Below are 14,636 nucleotides of genomic sequence, written 5' to 3'. Positions count from 1 at the left end.
GAAAATAAATGGTTGCAGAAGAATGATCGCACAAACTGATAGAACATACTCTCCGGGTACATAGAAGGCATCGCTATAAATGTGAACAGTTAATAACTGTAAATTACTTTCCCACTAAACAGTGCTTTTCAAACCCAATTTCATTATATGTACCCTGAAAAATTATACAATGCCACTAAAATATTTCTGGATTTGGGATCCTCATGATTCATAATGATATTTCAGTTAGTCTCGTTTTTTTTTTTTTGAGAGGTTTTCGCTATAGGGCGTGTGCGCTCCCCAGACAGCCAGACAGACAGAGACATAGAGACAGAAAGCGAGAAATCACCCCCCAGGGGGGATGGTCACGCCGCAATCCCTTCTCCTCCATTCTCCTCTCGGGATCTTGGGCACGCACGCACACGCGCCCGGCGTGAGATTTAAGCCACCGGGTCCAAGACGCGAACCCCGGTCGACTACGTGGGAGTCCAGCGACATAGCCATTACGCTAACTGCTGGTTCCCAGTTAGTCTCATTCGTAGGTTTTCACTAACATTGGAAGGTTTGACCCTTTGGGAACGATTGCTGCCCAGTTATAAATTTTATAATATCAAAACTATTCAAACATTTACTTCAAAGGTCCAACATGCAAAGGAGATAGGGGGTTGAGATAGTGGTGGATGACGGTTCTCATAGTGAAGGGCAGTGCCATGTGGGGTTTCTAGTCTGATCGGTGATGGATTTCTGCCACTTACTAACCTCGGGCATTTCATGCAACCTTCGCATGCCTCAGTTTCCCTGTTAATAGCTACAGAAAAACTCTCAGGGCTCTAACCTGAGAATTATGCATAAACCACACTTAAAAGCATGTGGCATTGGTTAGTCTATCTAACAGCCTAATAGACTAATCTGTGCCATACGCTTTTAAATATTAGATAGAACAACTTGCTTTCTGTTTTTGCTGTCTTATCATAGGTTTTAACCATTACAGTTACAGTTCCAGAAAACACAAGAGTCTTCCAGGACCGTGATGTAAAATGAGGTTCTCTCTGGACAGCCGTGTGTTCTATGTTAACACAAATGCCCATTCTATTTGCAGGTTATATCCAGGCATGTAGAGGACTTATGATTGCTGCCGTCAGCCTGGGCTTTTTTGGTTCCATATTTGCACTTTTTGGAATGAAATGTACCAAAGTTGGAGGTTCAGATAAAGCCAAAGCTAAAATTGCTTGTTTGGCTGGGATTGTATTCATACTGTCAGGTAAGTAGTCACTGTCTTCTAAACAAGATAATTCCTGGTGTTCATGGAATCACACAGCCATTGTACTTTCCCTGTGATGCTTTTTCAGGGCTGTGCTCGATGACCGGCTGTTCCCTATATGCAAACAAAATCACAACGGAGTTTTTCGACCCTCTCTATGTTGAGCAGAAGTAAGTACTCTTCTCCGTTTGTATGTTTCCAGCTCACAGGAAATGTTCTACGAGAATGTTCCACATTGAAAGACATGAATTTCCTTTATGGCTTCTGAAAGTGAGACAAGTGGGGAGGAAAGAATGAGAAGGCATGAGGCTAGAACATTCAAACTTGGGGCTAGCAGGCGGTGTGGTGGTTAAGGCACTGGACTCCTACATAGTCAACCTTGGTTTGAGTCCCAGATCTAGTTACTTGAAAATCATGCTGGGCGCTGGGGCTGGCACATGGTGTGGTGGTTAAGGGTGCTGGATTCCCACATGGTTGACTGTGGTCCAAGTCCCAGACTTGGCAGCTTGCTTTCTCACATTCTCTCTCTCTCGCTCACTCTATCCCTCTCTGGTCAAATCTAAATAAAGTTAAATAAAATAATGCTTGGTGCATGTGCATGCATGCCTAAAAGCCCAGGAGAAGAATGGAAGAGACGGGATTACAACATGGCCAGCCCCCCCATGGGAGGTGATTTCTTTCTTTCCCTCTCCCTGTCTCTCTTGTACGAGTGTACACTCCCTATGGCAAAAACATAAAAAACAACAACAACAACAAAAAAAAAGAAAATTAAGACTTGCCTTGATTGTTATTCATCCAAAATATTTGCCAGATGCTAATCTGGGCCTTTAAACTCGCTCTGCTAACTACTGCCTTAACAAGCTCCAACTGGTAAACCTTTATAAAGAACCTCTATGAAATACAAAGATTTTAAAAGAAATCCTAGGGGATGGCTCTGATACCTGGATGTGACTGAGCACAGTTGCAGGTGAGTGCTTAGGCATTAACAGATTAGGTTTTTGTTGTTGTAGTTTTAACTATGGACTATTACCTTTTCTAATTTCCATAGGTTTATTTCTTTGGATTGAGAAAACCCCAGGGATACCCAATTAGAAATACAGAAATAATATATAAAATATTTTGTCTTACATAATATTCCCACATACATTTTAAGGAAGCCACATGTAGATTGCTATCAACTAGACTAGTAGTTTCAGGCATCAGATCAAATGTTAAAGATTTTTTTAAAGAATTATTTAATTTTATTAATGTATTATTATATTTTAATTTGACCAGAGGGAGAGGGAAAGTGAGAAAGCAAACTGTCAGGTCCAAGACTTGAACTGTGGTTGGCCATGTGGGAGTCTAGTGCCTTAACCACCATGCCACCTGCCAGCCCTGAGAATTTTTAAAAAGTAAATTATTGATGGGCCAGCAGATGGTATAGAGGTTAAGACAACCAGATCCCACATGACTGACTGCAGGGTTTGAGTCCTGAACCCGATTGCTTGGAAAATAGGTAGGGTGCATATGAGTACATGTGCCTAAAATCCCAAGAGGAGAATGGAGAAGGTATCATGGCATGGCCATCCCTACTGGAAGATGCCTTCTCACTTTCCCTCTGTCTCTGTCTCTGCCTTCTCTCTGGAGAGCACACATGCTCTGTCACAACAATTAAAAACAAAAAGTAAATTATTGAAATATCTGGTCAAATGGACATTACTTTTTTTCTCATGGATTTAGGACTCTTCAAGAAATCACTTTTTAGTATAATTTATGCATAAATAGTAAATGCGTACATCATAAAATACAATGAAAATCATAGCCAACACATGTTGAGCCCCTTCCATGTGCGAAGCAGAGCATTCATTAAAAATTTAATTTTATTCTACTCTGTTTTATTCTTAACACTATCCTTATGAAGTAGCTTTTCCTGGTACTCCTCTTTTATTTTATTTATTTCTGTAATTGCCAATTGGCGTGTGTACTCACCAGAGAGGGGGAGAGAGAGTGGAAAGCATCCCTCCCCAACAGGTGTTACCACATTCAAATCCCTTCTCCGTTTCCCCATTCTATTGTGATTTTGGGCAAACACAGGCACTTGGTGGTTTTTTTTTTTTTGAGAGGTTTTTGCTATAGGGCGCATGCGTTCGCCAGACAGACAGAGACATAGAGACAGAAAGCGAGAAATCACCCCCCCCCCAGGGGGGTGGTCACGCCGCAATCCCTTCTCCTTCATTCTCCTCTCGGGATCTTGGGCACGCACACACATGCACCCAGCGTGAGTTTTAAGCCACCGGGTCTGGGACGCGAACCGCAGTCGACTATGTGGGAGTCCAGCGACATAGCCATTACACTAACTGCTGGTCCCCCTTGGTGTGTTTTTTAAGCCACCAGGGCCAGGATTTGAACTACAGTAGGCTATGTATAAACCAGTTCCTTTATACCACTTGACTACAGAGCTGGTGCAGTAGTTCCCCCTTCCCTTTTTTTTTTTTTTTTTGGAGAGATTTTCACTGTAGGGCATGTGCGCTCACCAGAAAGACAAAGAGAGACAGAAAGTGAGAAATCACCCCCCAAGGGGTATGGCCATGCCGCAATCCCTTCTTCTCCATTCTCCTCTTGGGATCTTGGGCACGCCACACACGTGCCCAGGGAGAGTTTAAGCCACCGGGTCCGGAACTCGGACCACGGTCGACTACGTGGGAGTCCAGCGACATAGCCATTACATCATCTGCTGATCCCAGTAGTTCCCTTTTTAAAATTAAAGAAAGAGATCGAATAATAGGTCCAAGGGAATTTGGTTTAAACTAGTGGCTGCCTGAACAATGATTCAAACCTGGAGGTTGGACTTTCTAGGATGCTTGTTCTAAAATGCGTACTTTAAAATATTTTACCACTTTGTAATTTTTGTGACACTATGCAATGTATACTTCCATCAAGGGGGTTTCTCTTGTATGTTTTTAAATAGTTTTTATTCGGAAATTTTATTAGATAGAAAAAGTGACTGTTATAGACTCCATGTAATTTTTAAAGTTTGGAGAGGGTGCGTATACTCACTAGAAAGAGACATGCGGGGGTGGGAGTGGGTAGAAAGCACCCACCGTGGGGCGTGGTAATGCCACAGTCCCTACATTTCTCCATCTGTGAGGATTTGGAGCACCCATGCACGTGCGCCTGGCATATCTTTTAAGCTGCTGGGTCCAGGATTCAAACTGTGTAGTTGGCCTGGTGGGAAATGAGATCCCTTAACCACTAGGCCACAGGGGTGACTCAGACTCTAATGTAAATTTTATCCCCTGCCTATGTTAGGAGGAAAAAATAAATTATTTATAAATTTTCTCTCTCTTTTTTTTTTTTTTTTTGGTTATTTATAAATTTTCTCTCTCTCTTTTTTTTTTTTTTGTAATTTTGCTTTTGGGCACCTGCACTTGCCAGGGGGATCTCTCTGAGAAAGAAAGAGAGTGAGAGTAAAAGAGGGAGGGAAAGTGAGAAAGCAGCCCTCAGTGGGAATGGCCATGCCTCAATCTCGTCTCCATTCTCCTCTTGGGATTCTAGCCATGAACATGTACCTGGTATGGTTCTCAACTGCACAGGTAGCCATGTGGAATCCAGCCTCTTCAACCACTGGGCCACTAGCTGGCCCTCTCCTAACTTAGATTTGCACAGAGGTACATGACACCAAACACTGAAATGAAAACTGAGACTATACCCTTGAAGATTAGAAACATTTGAAAACACTTAAGTGAAATATTTTATTTATTTAGGAGAAGTTTTTGCTGTAGGGCACGTGCGCTCACCAGAAAGGCAGAGAGAGACAGAGAGACAGAAAGTGAGAATCACCCCCCAGGGGGGATGGCAACGCTGCAATCTCTTCTCCTCCATTCTCCTCTCAGGATCTTGGGCACGCATGCATGCGCACCTGCGTGAGTTTAAGCCACCAGGTCCAGGATTCTGTGGTTAACTACATGGAATCCCAGCGACGTAGCCATTATGCCAGCTGCTCGTCCCAGTATTTAAATAATACATTTTTGGGGCTAGCAGATGGTGAAATGGTTACAATGCTGGACTCCCATATAGTTGACTGCTTTTTGAGTCCCAGACCTGGCAGCTTAGAATTCATAACAGGTACATGTGCGTGCATGCCCAAAATCCCAAAAGAAAAATAGAGAAGGGATTGCGGCAGGGTAATTTCTTATTTTCTATCTCTCTGGCAAGCACATGCACCCTATAGCAAAAATCTCTCTTAAAAAAATACATTTTCATTTCAGGATTTGCTATCATAAATGCACCACAAAAACATATTCCTTGGGGTTTATTCTGTAAACACATTGATAACTTTTCTGGATTACCTTTTTTACATCTGTGTTTTAATTTTCCTGATAATTATTGAGATGGCTTGGGGTTTATTTTATAAACACACTGATAACTTTTCTGGATTATCTTTTTTTTTTTTTGAGAGATTTTCACTATAGGGCGCGTGCACTCACCAGACAGATAGAGAGAGACATAGAGACAGAAAGCGAGAAATCACCCCCCAGGGGGGATGGTCACGCCGCAATCCCTTCTCCTCCATTCTCCTCTCGGGATCCTGGGCACGCACGCACACACGCCCGGCGTGAGTTTTAAGCCACTGGGTCTGGGACGTGAACCGTGGTCGACTACATGGGAGTCCAGTGACATAGCCATTACGCTAACTGCTGGTTCCCTGGATTATCTTTTTTACATTAGTGTTTTAATTTTCCTGACAATTATTGAGATAGCATAGTAGTTATATACAGATGAAACCAGATTCCACATGGCTGATCAGGGTTTGAGTCCTGGCCGTTGGCTTGAAAACCATTCTGGGCATGCACATCTGTGCCCTGGATCTTGACAGGGTGTAGAATTGGAGGGAAAAGGATTGTGGTGTGACCAGGTCCTATGGGGGGGTGGCGATTTTTTCCTATCCTTCTCTTTCGTTTTTTTCTTATGTGTGTGTATGCATGCACACAGACTGACCTTAAAAAAAATGACTGATGTCTTTGTCCACATCTTAAAAATAACATGACTCTTTCCTCAAAAGGTCAAGGATAATTTGTGTACACAGAGTGACTGTCTTTGTGTGAATGTTTTCCGTACGTGCTGTATGCTCAGTCACTTAATCCAGTTTTATGCCATTGGAACTGCTTATTCGCCTTTCAGATTTTGATGAAACTCAGTTCCGTAATTATGTACTACAGAGGTTTTTCTCTCTTCTAAACTCCTAGTGCAATGTTGAACTGTCCTTTTCCCTGTACTAGCTTCCCAATATTTCTCCTCTTTTCCCCCACTTAATTTTTTTATTCTTATGTCTGTGTCTTCATCTGTAAAATGAGAGTAACACAATCCCTCTCATGGAGTTGTGAGGTTTTTTTTTTTGTTTGCTGGGTTTATTTTTTTTTTTTTTTTTTTTTTTTTTTTTTTTTACCATAGGATGCATGTGCTTGTCAGAGAGAAACAGAGAGAGAGAAAGTGAGAAATCACCCCCTGTTAGAGGTGATGGCCACACTGTAATCCCTTCTCCTTCATTCCCCTCCTGGGATTTGGGGCATGCACACACACACACTCATTGTGCAAAGACCTTGTATTTGCTCTTATTGTATTGTGTTGAACTATGTTTAAGGTTGCATTTTAAGGGGTCAGCAGGTAGCATAACAGTTAAAGTGCTGGATTCCCACATGACTAACCACAGTTTGAGTCTCATACCTGGTGGGTTGAAAATTACTCCAGGCACATGTGTGCGTATGTGTGTGTGCATGAATGTGCCCCAAATCCCAAGAGGATACTGGAAGTGAAGGGATTATGGCATGGCCATCTCTCTCCAGGGAGCACAAGAAGAGAGTGGAGGAGAAGGGATTGTGGTGTAACCATCCCACCAGGAGGTGATTTCTCACTTTCTCTCTCTCTCTCTCTCTCTCTGTCCAGTGAACACACATCTCCTGTAGCAAAAAACAAACAAACAAACAAAAAAAACTGAAACAAACAAAATCATTCTAACATGACTTGATCTGGTCTTTATTCCTTTTTAAAATTACATCTCCTGTAGCAAAAAACAAACAAACAAACAAAAAAACTGAAACAAACAAAATCATTCTAACATGACTTGATCTGGTCTTTATTCCTTTTTAAAATTATTTATTAAGTAATTTATTCACCAGAGATCAATAGAGAGATAGAGAGTTGATCTGGTTGTCTTTTATCAAGACCTCATACCAGAAAGGAGGGCGAACTTAGGAAGATGAATAAACCACATATTGGCTATCAACACACAAGACTGGTTACATAGGTCTTGAAATAGCATCATCTTTATTTTTTTAAAGAATTATTTAATATTATTATTATTATTAATTTGCTATAGGGCAAGGGTGCTCATTAGAGAAAGACAGTGACAGAGACAGAGAGAAAGTGAGAAAGCAAGTCACCAGGTCTAAGACTAGAAATACAGTTGCCTATGTAGGAGTTCAGCATGCCTTAACCATCATGCCACCTTCTGGCCTCAAAATAGCATCACCTTTTTTTTGAGACATTTTTGCTATAGGGCATGTGTGCTCTGAGAGACAGAAAGAGGCAGAGAGACAGAAAGCAAGAAATCACTCCCCCGGGGGGATGGCCATGCCACAATCCCTTCTCCTCCATTCTCTTCTTAGTATTATGGGCACACGCACACATGCCTGGCATGAGTTTTAAGCCACCAGGTCTAGGACTTGAACTGTGGTCAACTATGTGGGAGTCCAGTGATGTAACCATTACACCCTCTGCTGGTCCCAATGACACCATCTTTAAAGCAAAATTTTGATTTGCTATTTTAGAGGTCACCCTTCCTTAGCTGGCATTTATTAGAATTTAATAATCGATGCCTTGGGGTTGGCAGGTGGCGTGATGATTAAGGGTGTTGGACTCCCACATGACCGACCGCAGTTTGAGTCCTGGGTCTGGCAGCTTACTTTATCTCTCTCTCACTCTATCCTTCCTGGTCAAATTTTTAAAAATGAGTAAATGGATAAATAAAGTTAAATAAAATAAAATAATCGATGCCTCTGATTTTATTTGTATATAAACAGAGAGAACTACGTCAGAGTGTCAAAGTTCATGGCAAAGCCAACCCTAGGTGAGCTGGGGTTTGAGCAATGCCACTCACTATCGGAAGGTTCTCACTTCTTTTGATGTCTTAATCCACTGACAGGCAAATTAATTAAGTTCTATGAGGACTGCATCTATTTCAGTTCTGTTAAGTTGACCAAGCTCAATACCTGCAAGTGAAATTCTTTTTCTTTTTCTCTTATTTTTTATTTTTTGAGAGATTTTCACTATAGGGTGTGTGTGCTCTCCAGACAGACAGAGAGAGACATAGAGACAGAAAGCGAGAAATCACCCCCCAGGGAGGATGGTCACGCTGCAATCCCTTCTCCTCCATTCTCCTCTCGGGTTCTTGGGCACGCACGCACACGCGCCCGGCGTGAGTTTTAAGCCACCGGGTCCGTGGACGTGAACTGCGGTCGACTACGTGCGAGTCCAGCGACATAGCCATTATGCTAATTGCTGGTTCCCAGTGAAATTCTTTTCTGTCGTGTCGACTTATCAGAATCATCAGAAAAGCTTTCTGTTGTCTCAGCAGATAGAAGCAGTGTCTTGAGGATGGAGGTGGATAGTGCGCACCACTGTCCTCTTCCCATTATTGTCATACGCTAATCTCATAAATGCCAGCTTCCGCCTAGCGCCATCTGTCCCTCCAACCCTAGGAGGTATGGCTTTGGCCCAGGCATGCATGATTCGGCCTCTAGGAAGGACTGTGAGACACAGCTGCTCGCCGCATGCTCTAGTTTCAATTTCTTGCTCTCTGGTACTCCAGCCTTAGAATGTGCTGAAAAACAGTACAGCAAATGTCGTTCTGTTGTTTCGCTGTGGCTCTTTTTTCAAGACTTCTATACTGTGTCAAACGGAGGGGTCTTAGTAGGTTTCCAGGACATTATATGAGGCACACCTTGTTCTCTATGTTAGAAAAACACAACTAAGCTCGTAAACAGACTTCCCGCTCCATTCCCACTACGTGCTAAGGTATCAGCTGGAGCTTAGCTGATGAGAAAAAAATGAATGGCTTCCACTACCGAGTTGGAGTGCAGATCCTGGCAGCAATGGCACCCACACGTTGTGCTTTATGTTCAACCTATTTATTCTAAAAGCTTTATTTTCCCCCTGCTTATCTGGGAAGGTTTTTCTTCCCAGCTGCAATCATTTGACAGAATTGTAATCTTTTTTTTAATTATTAAAAAAAATTTTTTTTTGGAGAGATTTTGCTCGCCAGGAAGACAGAGAGAGACAGAGAGACAGAAAGTGAGAAATCACCCCTGGGGGGATGGCCATACTGCAATCCCTTCTCACTCTGTTCTCCTCTTGGGCTCTTGGGCATGCACACACACACGCCCAATGTGACTTTAAGCTGCCAGGACTTGGACTTGAACTATGGTCGACTACATGGCAATCCAGCGACATAGCCATTATGCCAACTGCTGGTCCCTTAATTTTTTTTTAAAATGTGATAGCACATTTTTGTTCATGAGAGAGAGAGAAAAAAAGAGAAGCACCCTTAACAAGGTTTTGTACTATGACCCCTTTTCTCGTACGTTCTTTTTTTTCCTCCCCAAGGGTTTTGCCATAAGGTGCATGCCCTTCCCACAGAGAGAGAAGAGAGGAGAGAGTAAAGGAAAGGAGAGAAGGAGAGAGAGACAGTGAGAGAGAAAGTATAAAATCACCCCTGGGGGGATGGCCACACCTCAATCCCTTCTCCTCCTTTCTCTCCTCGGGATTTTGGGCATGCATGCACACATGCCCTGTGTGACCCCCAGGCCACTGGATCTGTGCCTGGAACTACGGTTGACCATGTGGGAGTCCAGCATCTTAACCACCACACCACCTGGCCCCATGATCCCTTTTCTCCAGCCCTTCAGCTCTTCAGGATCTTGGGTACCTGCACACACACCCAGTGTGTTTCCAGGCTGACCCAAGGATATGAACCTACGGACAACCATATGGCCTCTAGCCTTGCAGGGTATGTGTTTTACCTCTGTGCCACAGCAACTGGGTCAGAATTGCAATCTTTAAAGAGTTTCATCCATATTTGTGTTGTGCCATTTCCCTGTTTTATTTTTGCTTGGATTTGTTTTGCTTTCATTCAAGTTATGGTCAATGACTTCAGCATGAGCACCGACAGAGCCTTGGCAACTATTTCTCAATTCTTCCTTTTAGGCTGTTTCAAATCAGCTTCCTCCTTTTTATTTAAAAGGAACCTACCAAATCTGAGGAAGAAAAGCTATCCTCTTGCAAGATTATGGTGATCAGTACCCCTTAGCATGATTCACCATACCAAGGTGTTGAAATTCGATGACATTATTCCCATCAGTGCTTTGTCGTCCAAACCACTAACTTCCTGAATGTCTTGCTTTCCTTTCTTAAATAAACTATTTCGAGTAAGAGCTGGTTGACATAAAGAAACACCTTTTCAAATCATGCAGCGTTAATGGCTCTTAACCAGATGCTGTGATTCAGGAAACAAGATTACGCTCTGAGATTGAATCTCTCTCTGTGCGTGAGAATTATCATTTATGTTTTGGCTTGGTCTCATGTTTGGTTATCAACCTCTAGGCTTTTCTATTTCAAACTCTTAAAACTATTCTTAGTAAAGAACATAAGCTTTACTAAGGTTTCCTTTCACTATTGTGGGTATTTAGTAGTTAGAAATGAACAACTGCCTACTTTCAGATAAATTCTCCCCTTGTTGCCTATCAAGTTAAATAAACAACAGACGGTTCAAGAAGTAAATTTCTGGGACAAGCAGTTAGCTTAATGGCTGTGTCATTGAACTCCCATGTAGCCGAATGCGGTTTGAGTCCCAGACCCAGTGGCCTAACCTCACGCCGGGCATGTGTGCATGTGTGCCCAAGATCCTGAGAGGAGAATGGAGAAGGGATTGCGGCGTGGCCATCCCCCCCAGGCGGTGATTTCTCGCTTTCTGTCTCTGTCTCTCTCTGTCTGTCTGGCAAGTGCACGCGCCCTAAAGCAAAAACCTCTCAAAAAAAAAAGTATAATAAATGAAGATGGGTTGGCTCTGTGGTCTGGGAGTTAAGAAAGCCAAATCCCACAAGGCTGACCAAGTGATTCAAGTCCTAGACCCATCTGTTTGAGAAACACGCCAGACGTGTCATGTGTGCCCAAAATCCAGAAGGGAGGGAAGAGATGGAGGAGAAGGGATTGCAGCATGACCATTCCCATGAGAGGTGCCTTCTTCTTTCCCTCTCTGTCTCTCTCTTTCTGGCAAAAAAAAAAAAAAAGAAAGAAAGAAAAGAAAAGAAAGAAAGAAAACGAGCAAGCAAAAATCATGTATGAAGGACTCACTACATGGTGACACATGGTAGGTAATCAATAAATGTTATCTGTCATTAATATATAGTTTATAGATTCTAAACTACCCTGGTGATAGTCATAATGCACAGAAAGGTAATGTGCATTATAATCTAGCCACAGAAAAGTAATTATTTTGGCTGGCGTTAAAAGAATCCCATCCATCTTCATTTTCCATGTCTGAAATTTGAGAATCCTACATGAAGATTCCATGTAGAAGTCAACACTTGTAACTTAAATGATTTCATTCCATCTTAGCCACGATGTGGGAGTCCCCAGCACTGTTTAGTTAGTCTTGTGGGATGCTTTGGGCAGGCATTGCTGTGGCACCTGCCAGGCAGTCGGGGAGAACTAGCAGAGAGGAAGGATGGGAGCTGCAGGAGGGAGTCTGAGCTGTGGTGCCTCAGGGAGGCACCCAGGTTGGGTTGGTGCCAAACTGCCCGTTTCTAATAACTGGCACCCTAAAAGAATGTGGCATATTGGAGGAAAATAGCTGTGTGTAATTATATCCCATAGAACACTTATTTAGTATAAAATCCATTCATGTAGTTAAATAGTCCTCAGATTATATAAACCTATGTATTGAGGATGAAGTTTACATTAGTAATCTTTAAAAGGATGGCATAGCAATGGAATTCAGTTTTGAAGTGCTAACTATTGATAATGTATGAGTATACTTTCGGAATTTTGAACTTTAGAAAATATATATCTATGGGGTCAGCAGGTGGCACCATGGTTAAGGTGCTAGACTCCCACATGGCTGATTGAGGTTCAAATCTCAGACCCAGCTTAAAATTCATGCCAGGCACATGTATGTACATGCCAAAAATCTGAGAAGAAAATGGAGGACAAAGGATTGTGGCATGGCCACCCCCCTCCACCCCCGGGGGAAGCAATTTCTCACTGTCTGTCTCTCTGACAAGTGCATATGCCGCAAAAAAAATTGCTCTAAAAAATTATATATACACACATATTTAGGGCCTAGCTGCAGTGGCATGTGCTGCACAGGCTAAGACCTTATGGGAAGCCTGGTCCGATTCCTGGCCCAACCCCAAGGCTGGGCATGGTGGTGCATGCCTATAGTCTTTGCACCTTGGGAGGCTGAGGCAGGATAGATATTGACATGGTGAGACTCTGTCTTAAAAAAAAAATCATGCATTTTTAGTTGTTTTATGGTAACTGGAATGTTCATTTTGGATGTTACCCTCTTGATTAGAATGAGGAGGGCAGTATGAGAAGAACCATGAACTGGATGGAGAAGGCCTGGCTCCTAGCCCTCTGACCTTCAGCAAGGTCATTTCACTTCTTTGAGGATCCTAAAAGGATAATGTGCTTTCATTTGTTAATTTGTCTTGGAGGGCTGCTCTTTTTTTTTTCAGCTCCCTCAGACCCTAATTTTAATCACTATTTTCACCTCCTTTTGTGCTGGGTGAAAAGACAGCCTGAGGGAACTGGGGAAAAAATTCCATTCCCCAGAGCTCTTGAGTCATTGAGAACTTAATGAACCAGGGAGACTGAAAATTCACATCTTTCTGAAACAGCAACTAAAAATATGTTGCATTGATTTTTTTTAAAAAAAAATATTAATAAAACCTTTTCCTTAGCTAAGGTGACATCAGTGGAAGATGGAGTGACAGGAAGAGTTTAGAATCAGCTATAGGTTTTAAATTCTGGTTCTACCATTTACTTAGCTAAGGCACGGGATGAGTATTTTAATCTCTCTGGGCTTCAGTTTCCACATTTATTAAGTGAGAACAGTAATTCCCATCCCTCAGGATTTTAACAAAGATCGAGCACGGTAATGTGTCTAAAAATTCCTAGCACGTGTAAAAAGCCCTAGCCCAGTGTAGTAGCTGTTGTTACTGTGGACATTTCCTTGGACCACATCTTTATGTACTTGGGAGAGCTGTGGTAATGTTTACTTTGCAAAAGCGTGCTCTTCTGGCTCCATTGTTAACATTTCGTCACTCTTCACTATAATTATTTGTTTAACGTGTGACTGTCCCCACCGGACGACCAGATCCGTGAGAACAGGGCTGTGTCCCTCTTGTCCACCCTGAGCACATGATTAAGTGCAGTACCTGGCAAGCTTTTCTGGGGAAGTGACAGGGGAAGCCAGCCAGCTCTCAACAGGTGGCAAAGCGAGTCTGAATGAGGGTTTGTGTACAGGAAGGTAAAAGTAGGAGGGGAAAAGAAGTGTTCCTCAATCCAGTCCCTTAGGATTGCTGTGAAGGTGACAGGGCTAAGGTGGGAATTGAAGCATGTAGTGTCTCAGAAGCATGCAGAGCCAGGGTTCTAGCCCTGGGTCTTGCTCTCGCTCTGTTTTTATTTGTTTTTGCCTTTTTTTTTTTTTTGCTGCCACTGTCATCTTCTTTCTCTTTCTTCTTCTTCTTCTCCTCCTTCTCCTCCTCCTGAGAGATTTTTGCTATAGGGCATGTGTGCTCACCAGAGAGACAGAGAAAGAGAGACAGAGAGACTGAAAGCGAGAAATCACCATCCTCAGGGGAGATGGTCATACTGCAATCCCTTCTCTTCCATTTTCTTCTTGGGATTTTGGGCATGCATGCACATGCTCCTAATGTGATTTTCAAGCAGCTGGGTTGGGGACTTGAAATATGGAATTGGCCATGAGGGATCCCACCTTCTTTCTTTTTCCTTTCTTTTTCCTTTATCCTTCTTCCTCTTCTTCCTTCTTCGTCATCGTCGTCTTCTTTTTAGAGAGATTTTTGCTATAGGGCATGTGTGCTTGCCAGAGACAGAAGAGAGAGAGAGAGAGAGACAGAAAGCAAGAAGTCACCCCTTCAGGGGGAATGGCCATGCCTCAATCCCTTCCTCTCCATTTTCCTTTTGGGATTTTGTGCATGCATACACATGTACCTGGCATGTTTCAAGCCTCCAGGTTTGGGACTTGAACCACAGTCGACCAAGTGGGATTCCAGTGACATAACCGTTACACCATCTGCTGGTCCCTTTGGGATCCAGCCTTCTTAACCTCCATGTA

The 14,636-nt window shown here is 42.8% G+C and overlaps 1 protein-coding gene across 2 annotated transcripts in view; it reads left to right on the top strand.

Annotated features, from left to right (window-relative positions):
• The window catches only part of CLDN10 (claudin 10), a 136,738-nt gene that overhangs the window by 113,048 nt on the left and 9,054 nt on the right, over positions 1–14,636 (top strand). For both annotated transcript variants that reach the window (XM_006156605.1, XM_006156604.2), the window contains exons 2-3: positions 1,079–1,240; positions 1,329–1,410. In XM_006156605.1, coding sequence (XP_006156667.1) covers positions 1,079–1,240; positions 1,329–1,410 — 244 coding nt within the window. The remainder of the gene's footprint in view (positions 1–1,078; positions 1,241–1,328; positions 1,411–14,636) is intronic.

The sequence above is a fragment of the Tupaia chinensis genome, unplaced genomic scaffold (assembly GCF_000334495.1).
Source record: "Tupaia chinensis unplaced genomic scaffold, TupChi_1.0 Scaffold000503_1, whole genome shotgun sequence".
Lineage (NCBI taxonomy): Eukaryota > Metazoa > Chordata > Mammalia > Scandentia > Tupaiidae > Tupaia > Tupaia belangeri.
The sequence above is the reverse complement of the archived record's forward strand: the minus strand, read 5'-3'. Positions and strand labels throughout refer to the sequence as shown.